The 20,129-nt window shown below is 40.5% G+C and overlaps 1 protein-coding gene across 2 annotated transcripts in view; it reads right to left on the bottom strand.

Moving 5' to 3' along the window:
- si (sucrase-isomaltase (alpha-glucosidase)) overlaps positions 1-20,129 on the bottom strand; it is a 136,249-nt gene that overhangs the window by 52,547 nt on the left and 63,573 nt on the right. For both annotated transcript variants that reach the window (XM_017466605.3, XM_017466606.3), the window contains exons 18-23: positions 18,879-19,033; positions 17,692-17,776; positions 13,900-13,956; positions 6,510-6,634; positions 5,743-5,831; positions 3,571-3,620 (exon numbers count right to left, since the gene is read on the bottom strand). In XM_017466605.3, coding sequence (XP_017322094.3) covers positions 3,571-3,620; positions 5,743-5,831; positions 6,510-6,634; positions 13,900-13,956; positions 17,692-17,776; positions 18,879-19,033 — 561 coding nt within the window. The remainder of the gene's footprint in view (positions 1-3,570; positions 3,621-5,742; positions 5,832-6,509; positions 6,635-13,899; positions 13,957-17,691; positions 17,777-18,878; positions 19,034-20,129) is intronic.

Here is a 20,129-nt window from a genome sequence, read left to right on the forward strand (position 1 = left end):
GTGGAATGACGCAGGAAAAAAAGTACGGAACACGCTAAGAAAAAGCAGTTCTCTAAGGCAAGGTACCAGCTGAAATCCGTAAGTAGTTAGAAAGTAATTATACCTCCTATCTATGCAAATTAACATCTGCTGGGTTAATAAATTGATGGTCTATATAAAGACTTTTTGTTACCAAGGTGTCATAGAAGAAACATCTCATGATGGGTAAAAGCAAAGAGCTCTCCCAAGTCCTTTGCAACCTTACTGTTGCAAAACATATTGATGGAATTGGATACAGACGTATTTCAAAACTTCTGAATCCTCCAGTAAACACCATTGGGGCCATTATCTGCCAGTGGAAGCAACATCACTCGCAAGATTTCTTACCAGGGAGTCAGAAGAATAGTCAAAAGCGTAGCTCAAGAGCCAAGGACCACTCAGAAAGAGCTCCAGAAACACTTGGAGGCAGCAAGTGCCATCATCACAGAGAAAACTATAGGCAATGCACTCCAACACCATGGCCTCTATGCATGCTCACCCTGCAAGACACCATTATTAAAGAAAAGGCATGTCAAAGCTCATTTAAAGTTTGCTACAACACATTTGGACAAGCCTATGAAGTACTGGGAGAGTGTACTCTGGTCAGACAAGTCCAAAATTGAATTTTTTGGCAGTCATACTACACACCATGTTTGGAGAAGAAATAGCGCCTGCACATCACCCTAAAAACACTATACCAACAGTGAAGTTTGGAGGAGGAAGCAACATGGTGTGGGGCTGTTTTTCATTGCATGGTACTGGCAGACTTCGTGTAGTTGAAGGAACAATGAATGGAGCCCTTTACTGGGAGATTCTTCCGAAGAATCTGCTGCCATCCACCAGGATGATGATAAGTGGGTGGACCTTCCAGTAGGACAATGATGCAAAGCATACAGCAAAGCCAACTCTCAATTGGTTTCAGAGAAAGAAAAAAAATTTAAAAAATGAAGGCGTTTGAATGGCCCAATCGAATGGTCAATCACCTCACTTGAATCTAATTCAACAAGATTTAAAGACGATGTTTGTGCTCCAAACCTGTTTTGAAGTAGGTGAAAACCTGGCCAGTAGGAGCCATCTCTGCTCTTGAGGACTGTTTTGAGCACACTGACTGGGACGTGTTCAGAGAGGCTGCAACTGACAGCAACTCCACCAACTTGGAGAAACAAATGGTGTCAATGACCAGCTACATCAGCAAGTGCATCATGATGATGATGATGATGATGATGATGATGTCACTGTCTCCAAGACCATCAGCACACGCTCCAACCAGAAGCCGTGGATGACTGCAGAGGTGCGAGCACTACTGAGGACCCGAGACTCTGCCTTCAGGGCAGGTGACAAAGTGGCCCTAAGAACAGTGAGGGCCAAACTGTCCCGGGCCATCAGAGAGGCAAACCGTGCACATGCCCAGAAAATCCACAGTCACTTCACGGATAGCGGTGACACACGGCTCATGTGGCAGGGCATTCAAGCAATGAGCAACTACAGGACAACATCACCCGCCTGTAACAGTGATGCCTCCCTTGCAGATGCGCTGAACAACTTCTATGCTTGGTTTGAGGCACAGAATGACGTGGAAGACCACCCCTCACCCAATGACCAGGTTGATGTGAGGAAAACTCAACGCAGAGTCAACCCACAGAAGGCTGCTGGATTAGACAACATTCCTGGCAGAGTGCTCAGAGGATGTGCAGATGAGCTAGCAGATGTTTTCACTGACATCTTCAGCATCTCCCTGAGCAGCGCCATTGTTCCAATGTGCTTCAAGGCTACCACCCTCGTCCCCGTGCCAAAGAAGTCTCCAGTGTCCTGCCTCAATGACTACTGTCCCATTGCACTCACATCCATCATCATGAAATGCTTCGATAGGCTCGTCTTGAGGCACATCAAAACCCTGTTGCCCCACTCACTGGACCTGCTGCAGTTCACGTATCGCACCAACTGCATGACAGATGATGCCATCGCCACCACCCTACATCTGGCCCTCACCCACCTGGACAAGGACACCTACGATCGAATGCTGTTCATAGACTTCAGTTCAGCATTCAACATAATTATTCGTCAGCACCTGATTGGAAAGCTGAACCTGCTGGGCTTTAACACCTCCCTCTGCAACTGGATCCTGGACTTCTTGACTGGGAGACCGCAATCAGTCTGGATCAGAAACAACATCTCCAGCACCACCACGCTGAGTACTGGCACCCCACAGAGCTGTGTGCTCAGTCCACTGCTGTTCACTCTGCTGACTCACGACTGTGCAGCAATGCACCTCTCCAATCACATCATCAAGTTCGCGAATGACACGACCATGGTTGGTCTCATCAGAAAGAATGGTGAGTCAGCATACAGAGAGGAGGTGCAGCAGCTAACAGACTTGTGCAGAGCCAACAACCTGTCTCTGAATGTGGACAATGTTCCACTCAGAACAGGCCTCGCCATGGTCGACCAAAGAAGTTGAGTGCACGTGCTCAGTATCATATCCAGAGGTTGTCTTTGGGAAATAGACATATGAGTTTTGCCAGCATTGCTGCAGAAATTGAGGGGGGGGTCAGCCTGTCAGCACTCAGACCATACATCGCACACTGCATCAAATTGGTCTGCATGGCTGTCGTCCCAGAAGGAAGCCTCTTCTAAAGATGATGCACAAGAAAGCCCACAAACAGTTTGCTGAAGACAAGCAGACTAAGGACATGGATTACTGGAACCATGTCCTGTGGTCTGATGAGACCAAGATAAACGTATTTGGTTCAGATGGTGTCAAGCGTGTGTGGCGGCAACCAGGTGAGGAGTACAAAGACAATTGTGTCTTGCCTACAGTCAATCATGGTGGTGGGAGTGTCGTGGTCTGGGGCTACATGAGTGCTGCCGGTACTGGGGAGCTACAGTTAATTGAGGTAACCATGAATGCCAACATGTACTGTGATGTACTGAAGCAGAACATGATCAGTATGCAGTATTCCAGCAACGACCCCAAACACACCTCCAAGACGACCACTGCCTTGCTAAAGTAGCTGAGGATGAAGGTGATTGACTGGCCAAGCATGTCTCCACACCTAAACCCTATTGAGCATTTGTGGGGCATCCTCAAATGGAAGGTGGAGGAGCACAAGGTCTCCAACATCCACCAGCTCCATGATGTCATCATGGAGGAGTGGAAGAGGACTCCACTGGCAACCTGTGAAGCTCTGGTGAACTCCATGCCCAAGAGGGTTAAGGCAGTGCTGGAAAATAATGCTGGCCACACAAAATATTGACACTTTGGGCCCAATTTGGACATTTTCACTTAGGGGTGTACTCACTTTTGTTATTTTGAGGGGACATTTACATATTTGATATCAAATATTCACAAAAAAAGTGTGTGGTGTACTCACTTTTGTTAGATACTGTATATTTTTATATATATATATATATATATATATATATATATATATATATATATATATATATATATATAATATGCCATGTTACAATTATAATGCTATAACTAAGAGACAACCTAGGACAATGGTGCACAGCTCTGTTAACAGTAAACATGATGTTTGGAAGACCTACTTGAACAACAGAGAACTGGTAAAGGATGTACACCCCAGATGAAACCGTATCTAAAAAAGAGAAAGAAAGAACATTCAGCTGAGTTCACATACACAAAGATCACAGGGAAAAATTATACATGTGCTTTAATCAGTAATACACATCACACGTCAATTTACTTGCACTGAGCTGTTATTACACACTAAATTTCAATCGTTATTATTGCTGCAACAGACAACAGCAGCAAAACAAGACAAATGAAAGACAATGTGTGATGTGCAAAGCGTGACTTATATACTAGTGCTCATTCATCCCAAATGTGAATCAGGTGAGGTGCAGTGGCTGATCATAATCTGTAGTCTTTTTCCAGTATTGAAGCTTGACGTGTTCTGTGGGGTACAGTTGTGGAGCAGACTCTTCTGTACATCAGAGAGATAATGCGACATCCCTGGCCATGCTTGGGCATGAAGCGATGGCTACCATGCAGCTAGCAGGGGGAACAAAGCTCAAGGTGGAGCCCAAGGAGGTTGTGACATTAACCATGGAGTTGGAGAGGGGAGTGACGCTCGCCGCAAATTCGGGGCGGGGGGGGGGTCAATGCTCTCCGTGAAGCATGAGGGGGGAGCGATGTCCTCTGTGCAGCCAGAAGGGGCAGCGACATGCAGTACGAAGCAGAGAAATGGAGTGATGTCTTCAGCAGAACATGGAGGCAGAATGATGTCCTCAGCTGAGCAGGAAGGCAGAGCCACATCCTCAGTGGAGTAGGAAAGCGAAGTGATGTCTGAAGAGAAGCCTGGCGTAGTGACATCTGAGGTGGAGCAGGGAGGCAAAGTGGAGCGCTGCTGAACTAGGAGGCAGAGCAACGTCCCCAGCTGAACAGGGAGGTTGAGCCACGTTCTTCATTGACTCAGCAAGCTGAGCTATATCCACAGTAGGGGAGGGAGGGTGGGGAAAGATCTTACACTTTCAGCCATGCTTCTGTGGCCCTGACCCAAGACTCCCTTACCTCTGGTTCCAACCTCCGGGACTCCAAGATTTTATCTTGAGTGGAAAAGAAATCTGCTGCATCCATTATGAAGGTATTTCATTCTGTTATGGAATGGAGGTGAAGATTTATGCAAGTGCAGATAAAGTTTTAATGAAAACAAAAACAAACAGGAACTTAAGAACACAAAGGCAAGGAAACATAGAACAAAGACCTTATTGCAGCAACAGATGATGACAACAACAGCAAAACAAGACAAATGAAAGACAATGTGTGCAGTGCAAAGTGTGACTTATATACTAGTGCTCATTCATCCCAAAGTGAATCAGGTGCAGATAGTCATGCGACATGATCAGGTGAGGTGCAGTGGCTGATGGGAATCAAAGTTTCTAGTCTTTTTCCGATATTTAAATAACAGGTGCTTTACCAAAGTATTAGTTCAGGGGTGTGCACACTGGACCAACCAGGTTATTATCTGTTTTTTTCCTTTTTTCTTTATTTCATTTTCCCTAAAATGTTTCTGTTTGTTTTTCACTTTAATTTTGTTGGCTGCTATATCACACTAAAGGTGGAAAAAGATCTGACATCATTTGTCTTGGTTTAAGTTTTTTTTTATAGACTTTTTTTTATGTCCACTATAACGGTCCTTGCGCTCTGTCCTTGGTGCGGGTAATAAAGCTAAATGTAACTCAGATTTCAGATATTTAGCTGATTACAAAATTACTCTAGCTTTTATATACACCCAGAACTCACACACATGTCCTTATAAAACACTACACAATAAAAATATACAGGTAAACACAAACTCTCTCTCTCACACACACACTTCCTTTTTCTCTCTCATGCATGCATATTTTACATTATATTTCTCTGCATCTCTCACACAGAAACACACTGTTCCCTCACTCTCACCCATGCCCAGCCATCCATGCAATCACCATCAGAACCAACCCAAATCACACACACACATTTGCACACAAACACACCTACACACTCTCTCTCCCACACTGTTATCAGTGGAAAACACATGTATCTGTTATGATAAAATAAAATAATACATCTCTCGTCAACTGATAACATACAGTTTATATAGCAATAACATTCATAAGGAAATCATTAGAGAAGATATCCTATGCATAAAAACATATCCACACACCCAGATAAGAAGAGACAAGAGAAAAATAAGCACATTTTTTTGTAATTAGTACCTCGAGAATGTCCATCATCCCAGAACAGCTCGCCTGATGCCTGGTTGTTGTCATCAAGCGCAATGATTAGGCCCATAGGAGAACGCCGACTGCAGCAACACACATGCTTTCATCATCACACACTACTTTTACTAGGAATTAAATAAGAGAGTGAAAAGTAGAGCCTTTGAAGTACATAGTCAAAATTTCAACATGCCAGTGGGAGGTTTTTACTTTCATATATGAAGTCATATATGAAGATTGAGTCAAAGAGACATCATGTTCATTGGTACAACTGTGCAGTGGTGCACATTCTATTTACTGCAGCCTTAATAAGTGCTACTACTAGTTTATATTTTTGGAAATGGAACAAACTAAGTTCATTAGAAAAAATTGCAGGCAGGTACAAAGAAAAATAACTGTGTGGGCAGGGATAGAAAAATCACTCGCACATCTCTTGTTGAGCCCAGTAATGAACTTGATTGATATAGCTGAAGTTGAGAAACTGCCAGAGTCAGAATTCACACACCATGCTGATAGTGCTGCAAAGCCCCTGGGCTTTGTACCAGTGTTTCCAGGGCATAGTGCTAGGGTTCATATACAATTGTGCTCATAAATTTACATACCCCTTGCAGAATTTGAAAAATTGTAATAATTTTAAACAAATAAGAGGGGTCATTAAAATTGCATTTTTTAAATTATTATTTAGTGCTGCCCTAAATAAATTACAGTGCATGATGTCTACTGTGTGTGTGTGTGTGGGGGGGGGGGGCAGTGGGCAGGGTTACCTATCCACAGTAGTGACTGCAGGTCTCTGGATTGGCAGAATGGCTCCACCCCTGATGTGAACACCCATCTTATCTAGTGGCAGGTAGATTTCAACTTGCTGTTTCCGCTCCTTGATTTTCTCTTCCTGCCATAAAAAAAAAAAAATTTAAAATCCTTAATCTCCTCCGCCTCCTCATCATCAGCAGCAACATTTTAATAATTTCTACCATCTTCGTCCAAATCCTCTTCATTGCCATTGTCATCATCATCATCATCACCACCACCACCACCACCACCACCACCGTCGTCACTCTGAGCTTTAAAACATGCATGTACTAGACAGTTTATATATTCGCTTTGATTCATTTCATGGGGATTTTACTTGTATAGCATTTTTAACAATAAACATAGTCCCAAAGCAGTTTTACACAACTCCAGATGTGGTTTTAGATCCTCAATGAGCAAGCCAGAGGCATCAGCAAGGAAAAACTTGCTGAGACAACGTGAGGGTTAGGGTTATATAATATAGACATACAGTATTTATCTATAGACAGCAATATATTTGGCAACTTAAGTCAGCAACTAAAGTTCAAAATTCACCTCAATATTTACACAGGGAGCATTTTCTGTATTTATGTACTCAGGTGTTTAACTTGAGTTTCTGGATTCAGATGATTAAAATTACCTGCATACATTTGCACCTCTGAAGATGCCAGATTGTCCCTATCTGTCCCTCACTCTCTGTCTGTCTATACTGTCACAGTGCTGTCTATGAAAAATTGCAGCTCTTACTGTCTTATATGTTTCTCTTCACTACTCATCTACCATCCATCCATTTCAACTGTGATCCCTCCCGACCCAGCAGACGATTGCTAAGTCTATAATTGACAAAGTGTAACACACACACACACACACACACACACACACACACACACACACACACACACACAGACACTATCCATCTGGACAAGAGGCTTGTGCTTAAAATTGTTTTATCTCTTGCATGATCAGTGCTCATTAATGTCTGACAAGAAACTGGACTAGCTCTTGTCAATCAACAAGCGTTAAAATGCACAAGTTTTTCCAGTCTGTATTCACCTGTTCACCCTGCAACTGGATTCTAACTAATCGTACATGCGCTTGTAAATATTAATCTAATTATGGCATCAAAACTAGCCCTAATACACACATATCAGGAGGTGTGTTTTCTCTACAACAAGATAAAGTTCCAAATTACTTCAAAGCAAAAGCTCTGTTTTTATTTTATTCCATTTAACAGTCTCTCTTTGAGACCATTTAGATAGTAGAGACATTTTTAATAGTGTTTGATTCATTTTGAGATTTTATCAATAACATGTAATGATCCAAAGGGGCTTTTTTTTGTTTTGTTTTGTTTTTTTTTGTTTGTTTGTTGTTGTTTTTTTAAAGAGTCATCTAGAAGATATGTAATGAATAGACTAAGTGACTTATTTTCTGAGGGGTTCATGAAATTAAAACACGGAATTTTGTATTGAAGGTGGATTATATTAAAAACTGAACAATAGTGCTGAAGCATATTTAATGCCTCCTGTACTGTGTGCACTTTGAAACAACATAGAGATAGAGCGAGAGAGCAATATAACTCCACAATAACCAAAGATGTCTTATTGAGATAATGAACTGAATGATTGAGTTGGTATGTGGACTTTGGTCAAGGATAACATCTAAAAACATGTTGTCCTTGACCAAAGTGCATGTACCAACATCTACAAGGTGTTAAATAAGTATATATAAATGTTAAATAGTTTTTCTCTCCATGTTTTTTGCACATTGATTATTGTGTCGATACCTATTGTATTCTAGTATAAGATGTGAAAACAACTAGTATTCCAATATGAATTTATGTAACTTTTTGCATGGGTAGATTTTTTTAATTTTATTTTTTTTATCTGTGCGTTTTGATGCTACAGAATGAGTGGGAGCAAAATACGAAACAGTGGTATACATCTACTGTTGATAGTGCAAGGATTTGTTTGAAAAGACTATAGAACCCTGACAGACCTTTGTGACCTACCTGTAAATTTGTGTTTACTTGAAAACAGTGATACATTTTCAGCCCAGACTCACAGTACAAAAATATAAATTTGTTTTTAAAAAAATCATTTGCAGCACCTTATCAACCATCAACATTCTGTCAAAAGCACACTATCAATTGATAAATATATCAGTACAATCTATCTAATCCATCTATATACCTTCTAACTTCAAGAGACAAAAAATAAAGACTGGTGAGGGGAGGAATATTTAGAGCCGTTATAAAGTTGTCACGTCTCAAGACGTAAGGAAGTTAGGATGGATGCAAGTGCATTAGACAGTTTTATTAGAGAGAGACACAGGCAGATAAATCCAAAATCGTAATTAAAAAAAATGTAATCCAAAAACATGCAGAAGGTCAGGCGATCGGCAAACAGGCATAAACTGGGCAAGGCAGGAATCAAAGTCGCGGTCACGGAAAACAGGGTCGATATACAAAACAAGAAACATGAACAATAGCGCGGGACTGGGAGCGGAGAAACCAGTGTGGACTAAATCTAATGTTTAACCTAAATAACTAACAAGGAATCTAACATGGATTTTGACTATGACTATGCTAAGGAATCTAAACTAATCTACTCTACTATAATATTCCACGCCGTGTGCTAGGAGACGCGCGGTATATATACACAAAAGCACAATCAGTGTGTTGATTGCTGACGGCTGACAGCAATCTAGACACACGCTAAACAACAGCCAATGACAGAACTGGGAGGAGACAAACATTAAAGCACGTGTCCAATGTACACAATGTCACGGTTGTCAACAGACGAGAAGCAGGTTCTCGCGCACCTTGCTCGTGCACGCGCGCCCACATGCTCTTCTGCGTGCTGCTAAAAAGGGCAGCGTGCTCCTCCCAATGTGCTCCTCCCATAGCGCCATGAAACATCCATCTCTATTGGCGGTCCCGGCCCCCTGGGCAAAATGTCCCAAGCTGAACCAGGAGACCGCACGGCGTTCTTGGCGCAACAAAAAAGCAGAGCAACGTCCTCGGCGGAACAGGAGAGCGGAGCGACGTCCTCGGCGGAACAGGACAGCGGAGCGACGTACTCGGCGGAACAGGAGAGCGGAGCGACGTCCTCGGCGGAACAGGAGAGCGGAGCGACGTCCTCGGCGGTGCAGGAGAGCGGAGCGACGTCCTCGGCGGTGCAGGAGAGTGGAGCGACGTCCTCGGTGGTGCAGGAGAGCGGAGCGACATCCTTGGCAGAGCGGGAATGCAGAGGGACATCCACATCGTAACAAGAACACAGACTGACGTTCTCAGTGGAGCCTACCTTGGGTTCCGAGGTTGACCTCTGGCTGGAGCTCCGAAGCTGATACCTCCTCGTAGGTCTCAGGCTGGGGCTCTGAGGTCGCCACGTTGTCCTCTGGCTGAAGCTCAGCAGGTGAGACCACCTCATGGGTCTCCGGTACGAGCTCTGGTTCTGAGGTTGCTACATTGACTTCTGGCTGTAGTTCCGTAAGGGCTTTTCTGTGTAGACACTTGTGCTGACGCCAGCTGCTCTTGAAGCATTCTTTTGAGCAAGAAAATGCTTCCTGGAGACCCAGCTTCTTGCATGTGGGACATTGGAGCTGAGTCTCTTTCCCGCAGCCCTCAGTCATGCATCTCGGAGACACCTCCCCCCTGTTGACTGGAACCTGAAGCGGATCGGTGGAGGCTGCCCCCTCAACACCCTCATAATAGAGGTTGAATGGCAGGTATGCCTGGGGCTGTCCATTGACTCTCCACCCCAGTAAATCCAGAGCATGTAGCTGCCCTAGCTGTGTGAACTCCTCCATAAAAAGTTATGCAAACTGAGTGACATCATGGAGGGCAGAGGACCCAGTGCTCACCAGCTGCTCCGCCCAGTCACGGGCTGGACCGCAAAACCTGGACACCAAGAACCCGATCCACTGTCTCTTAGTAGGCTTGGGATACGCCAGGCTGCAGAAATATTCCTGGCAGCTGAAGAGGAACTCCAGCGGGTAGCTCCCCAATCCCGCTGTCTCCGGTGGAAGTTCGGCAGCATACCTTTGAGGGAGCTGCACAGACAAAAAATGCAGCCAGTGATCCTAGTGTTTCCAGATGAGGTACTGTCCTGCTACTTCCATGGTTTCTGTAGCCTGATGTCTCTCTCGTCCTCATGCTGCATCCATGATAGGCGGAATGTTCTGTCACGTCTCGAGACGTAAGGAAGATAGGATGGATGCAAGTGCAGTAGACAGTTTTATTAAAGAGAGACACAGGCAGATAAATCCAAAATCGTAATCAAAAAAAACGTAATCCAAAAACATGCAAAAGGTCAGGCGATGGGCAAACAGGCATAAAATGGCCAAGGCAGGAATCAAAGTCGCGGTCACGGAAAACAGGGTCGATATACAAAACAAGAAACATGAACAATAGCGTGGGACTGGGAGAGGAGAAATGAGTTTGGGCTAAATCTAATGTTTAACCTAAATAACTCTAACAAGGAATCTAACATGGATCTTGACTATGACTATGGTAAGGAATCTAAACTAATCTACTATAATATTCCACGCCGTGTGCTGGGAGACGCGCGGTATATATACAAGCACAATCAGCGTGTTGATTACTGGCGGCTGACAGCAATCTAGACACATGCTAAACAACAGCCAATGACAGAACTGGGAGGAGACAAACATAAAAGCACGTGTCCAATGTACACAATGTCACGGTTGTCAACAAACGAGAAGCAGGTGCTCGCAGACACACGCTGCTTAAAGGGGAAACCGTGACAAAAGTACTGTAAGTGATAACAGGTACTTCTCCTGCGGACTTGTTATTATCCACAAATTGCACTGTGGCTCATTCAATAATAAAAATAATTAATTATAATCAGATTAAAACAATGGAATAAGAGGAATAAAACAGTTTGGGACATATGAAAAATTATATGAAAATAATATTCTTTGGGGTTTCCTATAACAGTCTTAGTTTTGTGTCATGTTTTTTTTTTTTTCATACATAAACCACTATGTTATTGACTTCTCAAATCTAAGTGGCCAAAAGGTGTTCTATAATAGCACAGGTTGGACAATAGCACTTTGCACTTTACAAATTCACAGGATATCTAGCTTATTGCAGTGTTATGATACAAAGACTACGATGATTAGTACTCTGGGAAGTGAGGTGTCTGGTTATGGCAGTAGCTGTCAGAGCAACATTAAACACTGACATTGTGAAGTTTTTTTTTTTCTTCTTTAAACAGTTATTACTATTATCATCATATTACATTCTACCTTCTACTCATGTCTTAATCATATTTTGAACAGCACTGACTTATTCATGAACTGGGTCACACAATTGTTTTTAATGATCAAAATGTATTTATTACATCTCAGTCACATTAATGCAAGATGTCATCTACAGAGAAGTCAAGTGTGCTTGTGACAAAATGTTAATATTTATCCTATAGAAGATGCTGCCTATGCAATCATGTGAAAAAATAAGTACACGCCATGGAAATTGTTGGCTTTTTTGACATAAGTAAACATGATCATCTTTGAAACAGTGCCTATTAATGAATGTGATATACTTGAACAAAAGGAAAAAGGAAAATTCAAATCATTTATTCAACAGAAATATCAATAGATGTGATTATTCTATAGAAAAAGTAAGTAAAAGAAGGTAGTATTGCCCCCTTTAGCAGAAGTAACTTCTTGTAGACTTTTTGCATAATTATCCACCAGTCCCTGACATTGGCTTCTTGCAATTTTTGACCACTCTTCCATACAATATTCTTTCAGTTGCAAGATGTTTCAGTTGCTAGGGTTTTCTTGCATGTACTGCCTGTTTCAAATCCCCCCCACAACATTTCAATGGGACTCACATCCGCGCTTTAACTAGGCCATTCCATAACCCTCCATTTCTTCTTTTGGAGCCATTCCTTGGTGGATTTGCTAGTGTGCTTAAGATCATTATCCTGTTGAAAACTCCACTTTCAGTTCAACTTCAACTTTCAGACAGATAGCCTCACATTATCTTCAAGCACTCTTTGATGTGATACAGAATTCATAGTTGAATCAATGAATGCAAGCTGTCCATTGCCTGAGGCAATGGTGCAACCCCAAACCATAACATTTTCACCATCATGCTTGGTATGAGGTGCTTCTCCTGAAAAGCTGTCTTTGGTCTGAGCCAAACATGTCTGCTGTTACTGTGGCCAAACAACTCTGATTCATCTGTCCAGAGCACATTATTCCAAAAGGCCTGGTCTGTGCCTATATGCTTATTGGCAAACTGTAGTCTTGCAAAGGCTCGTTTCTGGCATGCCTCCCATGCAGGTCAAATTTGTGCAATCTCTTTGTAGAAGCATGCACTTTGACACCATCAGTTGCAAGACTTACTAGTAGATCCTGTGATGAAATTTGGGGGTTCTTGGGGACTTCCTTTTGCACCAGACTGTCTGCTCTTGGGCTGAATTAGCTGGGACGGCCAGGCCTGGACAAATTGATAGTCGTTTGAAATCTGCACCATTTGTAGATTATTTTGTTTACAGTGGAATGATGTATTTCAAACAATTTGGAGATATTTTAAAATCCCTTGCCAGACTCATAGGCATCTGCAACATTATTTTTCTGAAGGCCTTACAGAACTCTTTAGATCTTGGCATGATGACACCATACACCTCAATAGCAGAGAGAACATCAGACACTAGATATGAGAGGGGTATAAATAAGACAGGTTCCACCTGCACTCCCTAAGTACATTCTAAACAATGGCACTTTCAATGGCACTTTCCAATCTTCAACACCTGATTCTAATTTTATGGATTTGAAGGTGTGATAAATGTAGGGGTGTACTCACTTTTTCCATGTGACTGATCTGTTTTTTGGTAATTACTACAACATGTCAATTATATGTAGGTTTATAGAATGCATCAACTTAATTAATAGCCACTGTTTCAAAGAGGATGAAATGTTTGCTTGTCCAAATATTTAAAATGAAATAAAAATTCCATAGGGTGTACTTATTTTCTTCACATGACTGTATGTCGTATGAGAACTTTGTTCTACATTTTCCATGAATTATGCAACTTCTGTGAATTTGATTTTGCAGTAACTAGTCAATGACATGCCTCGTTACAGATGTGCCAAAAATAGTATACATATTAAAAGTTATTAAAAGTTTTCATGAATGGAGCTTTGGGTGTCTTTTGAATACACAATTGACTATTCTGAAATCACACAAACAATAATTTGTCATTTCAAGATAATAGAAAAAAAGAAAAAAAATGAATACTCATGACATCTTTTGACTTCTGTTTTTGTGTGTGTGTGTGTGTGTGTGTGTGTGTGTGTGTGTGTATGTGTGTGTGCGTGCAATTGTGAACTTACTGTCTCGTAGTTATACCATACAGCATCAGGAATGTATGCTCTAACTTTGTCCACACCCTTCAAAAACAAATAAAATAGTTAAAAAACCTTAATTAATTAATGTAGTAAATAAATGTAACAACAGCAATAATAATAATAATAATAATAATAATAATAATAATAATAATAATAATAATAATAATAATAATAATATCAATTATTATTAGTAGTAGTAGTCTACTTTTTTGTTTATATCCTCCATTTGCAGGGTATTAATAAATAAATAAAGTAATAATAACTATTATTATTATTATTATTATTAGTAGTAGTAGTATTATTACTACTACTAATTATTATTATTATTATTATTATTATTTTATTATTATTATTATTATTATTATTATTATTATTATTATTATTATTATTATTATTATTGTTTAAATATTCCATTATTGTTCATTAGGAGTAATACACAAATTATGTCTATCAAGACATCTTAGAACAGGTTCTATTCGTCCTTATTTACTAAGATCCTGTTTGCTGTTGCATTTATTTAGAGATAACAAAAACATAAAATAAAAGCATGTATACATGAGTGTGCATTTTGTTAATGAGGTAATGGAAGATGTCTCTGTTTATAGACATGTAAATGTGCAATGGATATCTAATATGAAACCAAGTTTACACCAGCAATAATAATTCATCATTCTGAGAGACATTCTGATTGCTTCGAGACACTGCTTGATGTTCATTACTTATTATTCAGACTGAATGTAGTAAATTCTAAAAAAGAAAAAAAAAAAAAAAAAAAACACCTGACAGAAACAGGCTTCTGCAAATTTGTGAGAAATGGCCATTCTTACAATGACCTTAGGGTTTACGAAAGTGCATTACAAGTGCAAAATTAACGAATTTGCACAATTTGCATGTGGCTTTACACACAAAAAGCTAGTCAAGGCCTATGGGTTCTAGGGCTTAGGACTGACAGTCTAAAAAGGACACTAAACTTGAATTCTAGGCTACACATTATGCATAGATAAATCTATTGTGGTTATAGTGCAGTACCTCAGGTCATTGACTTACACCAGAATAGCCTCTGCAGGAACAAAACAATTTTAAAAAACAAAACAGTTTTTAACTCAGTGGTAACATCTAGTTTTAGTGTTTTGGCTAAAACTGCCTCTGAGTCAAATATCAGTTCAATGAAATGTTGATTGAAAGCAGCTAGGATGATTAAGGAATAAAACACAATGGGGCATGCTGTTATAGCAAAATAAGCAATGACACTGGTGATGTGATGTGGCCACTTTGCTAAAACTAGAGTCTTTCCAAAAATTCTAAATTAAAGGGCGGCTGTGGCTCAGGTGGTGGAGCCAGATGTCCACTAATCGTAGGGTTGGCAGTTCGATTCCCAGCCCATGTGACTCCACGTGCCGAAGTGTCCTTTGGAAAGACACTGAACCCCAAGTTGCTCCTGATGGCAAGTTAGTGCCTTGCATGGCAGCTCTGCTACCATTGGTGTGCGAGTGTGTGAATGGGTGAATGAGACACAGTGTAAAGTGCTTTGGAACTGCTAAGGTTTTTATAAAAAAAATAAATAAAAATAAATAAATAAAATAAAAAAGTGCTATATAAGCGCAAACCATTTACCAATTTCTCCTCACAAGAAACTTCACCATATTAATTATTGCACACAGTTGTTTAGTTTGTCATTGTGACACGCCCATCATACAAGAGCCTATCTTTTTTTTGTTGCTACAGAAACAGTAACATTAGAATGAGCCCAATAATATAAACTTGTGATTTGCCTTACTACTGTATGAGATGTGCTGTTATAGAAGGTGATATAAGGTTATACAATCAACTTTATAAAAGGCTGATTGTTTGATCGAGCAGCATTCTAAGAGTGCCTGTATTTCCTACACTGTGACGTTTCACTCTTTATTATTCCCCTCTTCCGTGTTCACCGCTGAAAATTCCTTTTCCTAGTTTGAAATGGTTACTTTTGGCTTAAAGGAAGGCTCATCAGTTGAAGATGAAAAGGAAGAAGGGATGCAAATTTACTTGAAACATCTAACAGGAATTGTCATATAACACTGTGGAAATGGATGCAAGTGCAAAAAGATTTAATGAGAGACAGGCAGACAAATCCAAATTATGAGGCAATATCAATATCCAAAAACAGGCATGGGTCAGGTGCTCTACAAACGGGCATAAACAGGGCATAGACAAGAAATGCGGAAACAAAAATGAGGGCAGGATCAAAAACTGGGAAATGAGGGCAATAAACAAAGGTTCTGTACGGCTCAGGCGGCAAACACTGAAGCTCAGGCTTCATGACCTGACAATGAAACACAAGGGGTTTAAATGCAGAAACTAATCACTGGGCATAACGCAGAACAGCTGAGACACATTAGGGACAACCAATGGCATAACAGGGACGGAGAACAGAAACCAAAACAAACACGCGTGTCACAAGTAAACATAGTTAATGTAAAAAAAAAAGACAGTGCATTCTTTTGCGCTTCGGGCAGTTCCTACGAGGTGAAGTACAAATCAATGTAAGCGAGCTAACCCACATACTATAAAATGAGCAAAAAGAAACAGAACATTTGGTCAATATTGTGTCCAAAATGTCACTTACGCTATATTATGCAATAAACGCAATATTGCACTCTCAATCGTGAGGTTATACTGAATATCACAGCAAGGCTGTGATTACCTATGACACTCGCCCTGAGGGCTGTTTAGGTTGTATATGTTTTGTTTAAGGTTCTTCTGAGGTACTGAAGAGTTGCAGAAATGTCCTGAAGAAGAATAACGCAGTGCGTCAACTATTCACTGTTCTGTGCTCTCACTAACCCAAACAATTTATTTAAGCTGCAAAAGCACAACGATGTGCAAGAGGCTAAGCCCAAAAACAAAATAAATCAATAAAGAGCTGTTGGAACATTCTGTTTTGGTGCACCACCTTTGTTATACAATTAGAGATAGTCATTCTGTAAAGCTTGCATTTAAATAGCAACCCTGCAGTTGTTCCTGGGGCTATGCAGGACCCAGGATCTAAAATTAGTTCATCTGCAGAAAATGTGCCTTGCTGAGATGAATAATTTCTGGAGTTCTTAAAAAAAGTTACCCGTTATAAATGCACCTACAGTATATTTTAAAATTGTGTATTTGTTTTTGACAAATGAAAGATTATAAAGAGCCCTTGACCATGCACTCAGAAGTTTTCCTCACTCGTATTTGATCACATTATCAAGCATACTACTCAGCAAATTACTTATTTTTTCAGTGCCGCACTTTTCATTTAAATAAATAAATAAATAAATAAATAAATAAATAAATAAATACAACTTTCCCAAAGAATCAAATGAATCAAATCTATTTCAGATATTTTTCATAATGAGTGAGAGTGTGTTAAATTGGCCATTAATCATCCATTTGAACATGACCGCAATGTGTCTGTTGCTCTAATTTCACTTTAATGAGGTCAGTGCTCTCATTAGGGAGGGAAGAAAGGAAGAAAAGAGGGAGTGAAATGGAAAGGAGAAATAAATCCCACTCTTTTTTGCAGCAAGTCCTAGTTGAGGTCACCAGCACACACACACTTTGTGCATGGTTATGACAGATAAATGTTTGTGATCAACCAGAGTCCATGTCTGTGCAAAATAAATACATTTTTTGTATTTGAGTGTGAACATACGTGTGTGTGTGTGTGTGTGTGTGTGTGTGTGTGTGTGTGTGTGTGTGTGTGTGTGTGTGTGTGTGTGTGTGTGTGTGTATGTGTGTGTGTGTGTGTGTGTGTCTTACAGCATCCAGTACTGGTGTGATAAGCAAATGTGCGCCCCATAAAAATTGAAGATCCACTGTCCATGTTGCAGGGTCTGAGTAGAATCTGAAACAAAAAACAAGTTTTACATGTACAAAATTATAATTAATATCACAAGTTGTACCACTGCATGAATATTTTTGATTAATGAACTTGATATATTTATGATTTTAAATAAAATCTAATTGCAAAACTACAAGGCAATTAAAATAATAGTTTCTAAACTATCATAAGTATTTACATTTGGAATAACATGCTAATCCAAAGCAACGGGACGCTGTTTTGCATTGTATGTTTCTGTCTGCATGTTATAGTGCTCACAGCATATGTAATGCTACACATACACTGAACAGGTTGATGGCACTGTTTGATGGTATTAGTGAAATTGATCAATACTAGTGTCATGAGTTTACCCTACCAGAGTCCTGTCTGTTGTGGTTCCCATGGCAACAAGCATGACATTTCTGTTTTGTATTATATTCTGCTTTGTTCTCAGACTTGCTCATAATTGGTCATTTCATGTTTTTTTTCCTAAATCTGTGCCGTTTTTTGTTTGTATAATAATAATAATAATAATAATAATAATAATAATAATAATAATAATAATCCATCCATCTTCTATACCGCTTATCATTCAGGGTCACGGGGAACCTGGAGCCTATCACCGGGAGAATTGGACACAAGGCGGGGTACACTCTGGGCAAGGTCCCAATCCATTGCAGGGCACATTCACATACACATTCACAAACCCATTCATACACTACGGACACTTTGGACATGCCAATCAGCCTACCATGTATGTCTTTGGACTGGGGGAGGAAACCGGAGCACCCAAAGGAAACCCCCGCAGCACAGGGAGAATATGCAAACTCCGCACACACTCTTGCATGAGTTAAAGTTATTCTGAGCCTTGTAATATCGGTCATTGTTTCCGAGTTCCCCATGTTAATATTTTATAGTTTTCTTAGTTTAGTTCTAGTCCACATCAGGATGACAAATGTTGTTATAGTTGAGAGTATTAAGAACTAAAACCTGATGTTGGCTTAATTAATAGAGTCCTCTATACATTGTGTGTTACTGTTCTCACTGCTTCAATTAAAAAGAAGACACTCTATTGGTTAGTAGAGTGATACTTTAAAAATAAAAAACATATTGGTAGTAAACTCACTCATGCATGACGGGTCTCACCACAGTGTCCCCACTGATGTAAGCTCTATAGAAGAGTGTGTAAAGGTATGGCAGGAGTGTGTAGCGGATGCTCAGGTAGTGTTTGGAACTTTTCACCAGCACGGAGTCAGCGCCGAAAGCTGCAGGATCCTGAGGCTTAAAAAAAAAAAGGGGGGGGGGGGGGGGGAATTATTATTATTATTATTATTATTATTATTATTATTATTATTATTATTATTATTCAAAACCTTGTGAATCTATGTCACCAAAGCTTAATGCTCCCAGTAGGACCAACTGTGGTTAACAGAACAGAACAGGAGAGGTCACAAAAAAGAGGGTTCCTAAAGTCTCCCAAAAAGACTAAGTGTACCCTGACCCCTGGAGCCAAGCCTGGGGGTGATATCTGCAAGCAAGATATAAGTGAACAATAGCAGTGCCTCAATTTCAAGACTTAAGAAAGAAAACGTTTCAGATGGAAGGAAATCACTTCATAGTATTCAGCGTTCTTGGAGAAGGTGGATCAGGGGGTGCTCAAGGGGGTAACTCATACTAACTCCATAGTGCTTAATGGGGGACTTCAATGCACATGTTGGGATAGATGGGGATACTTGTAGGGGCATGATTTAAATTAATGGCCTCCCAGATCAGAAGAGTGGTGAAATGTTATTAGACTTCTGTGCAAGCCACAAAATGTAAATAACACTTTATTTTAACATGAGGCTGCTCATAAGAGTACTTGGTACCAGATCATCTTGGGCCATTTTGTGATTGTGTCATAAGACTTGAGGCCATATATTTTGAAAAATGAGGAAGAGAGATGAGCAGATCTGTCAACTGATCACCACTTAGTGAGTGGGATTTATTATTAGTTTCCAATTTATATAATAAATTGGGATTTATTATAGTGCCCACCATCTCTCCCTAGTAAACCCAGGAGAGCCTTCCATGTTGTTTAGGGGGATCTGATAGAAGCTTCAGTGAGAGAGGAATTTATCTCCCACCTTCAAAAGGACTTTAGTCCATGTACCGAGTGAAATTTTCAGTCTGAATGGACCACATTCAATTTCCCAATCCCAAAGGCAGGTGCAAGAAGCTGTGGCCAGAAGACTGTCAGTACATGCCATGGCAAGAATCGTAGGATGTGCTGGTGGACACCAGTGGTGAGGGAAGCTGTTCTGTAGCAGACTATACACAAGCTCTGATGAGCAAGTGTGGGCAGTGCACTCTACTGGGGATACTGTTGAGCGAGTGA

The sequence above is a fragment of the Ictalurus punctatus genome, chromosome 4 (assembly GCF_001660625.3).
Source record: "Ictalurus punctatus breed USDA103 chromosome 4, Coco_2.0, whole genome shotgun sequence".
In the NCBI taxonomy this organism is placed as follows: Eukaryota; Metazoa; Chordata; class Actinopteri; order Siluriformes; family Ictaluridae; genus Ictalurus; species Ictalurus punctatus.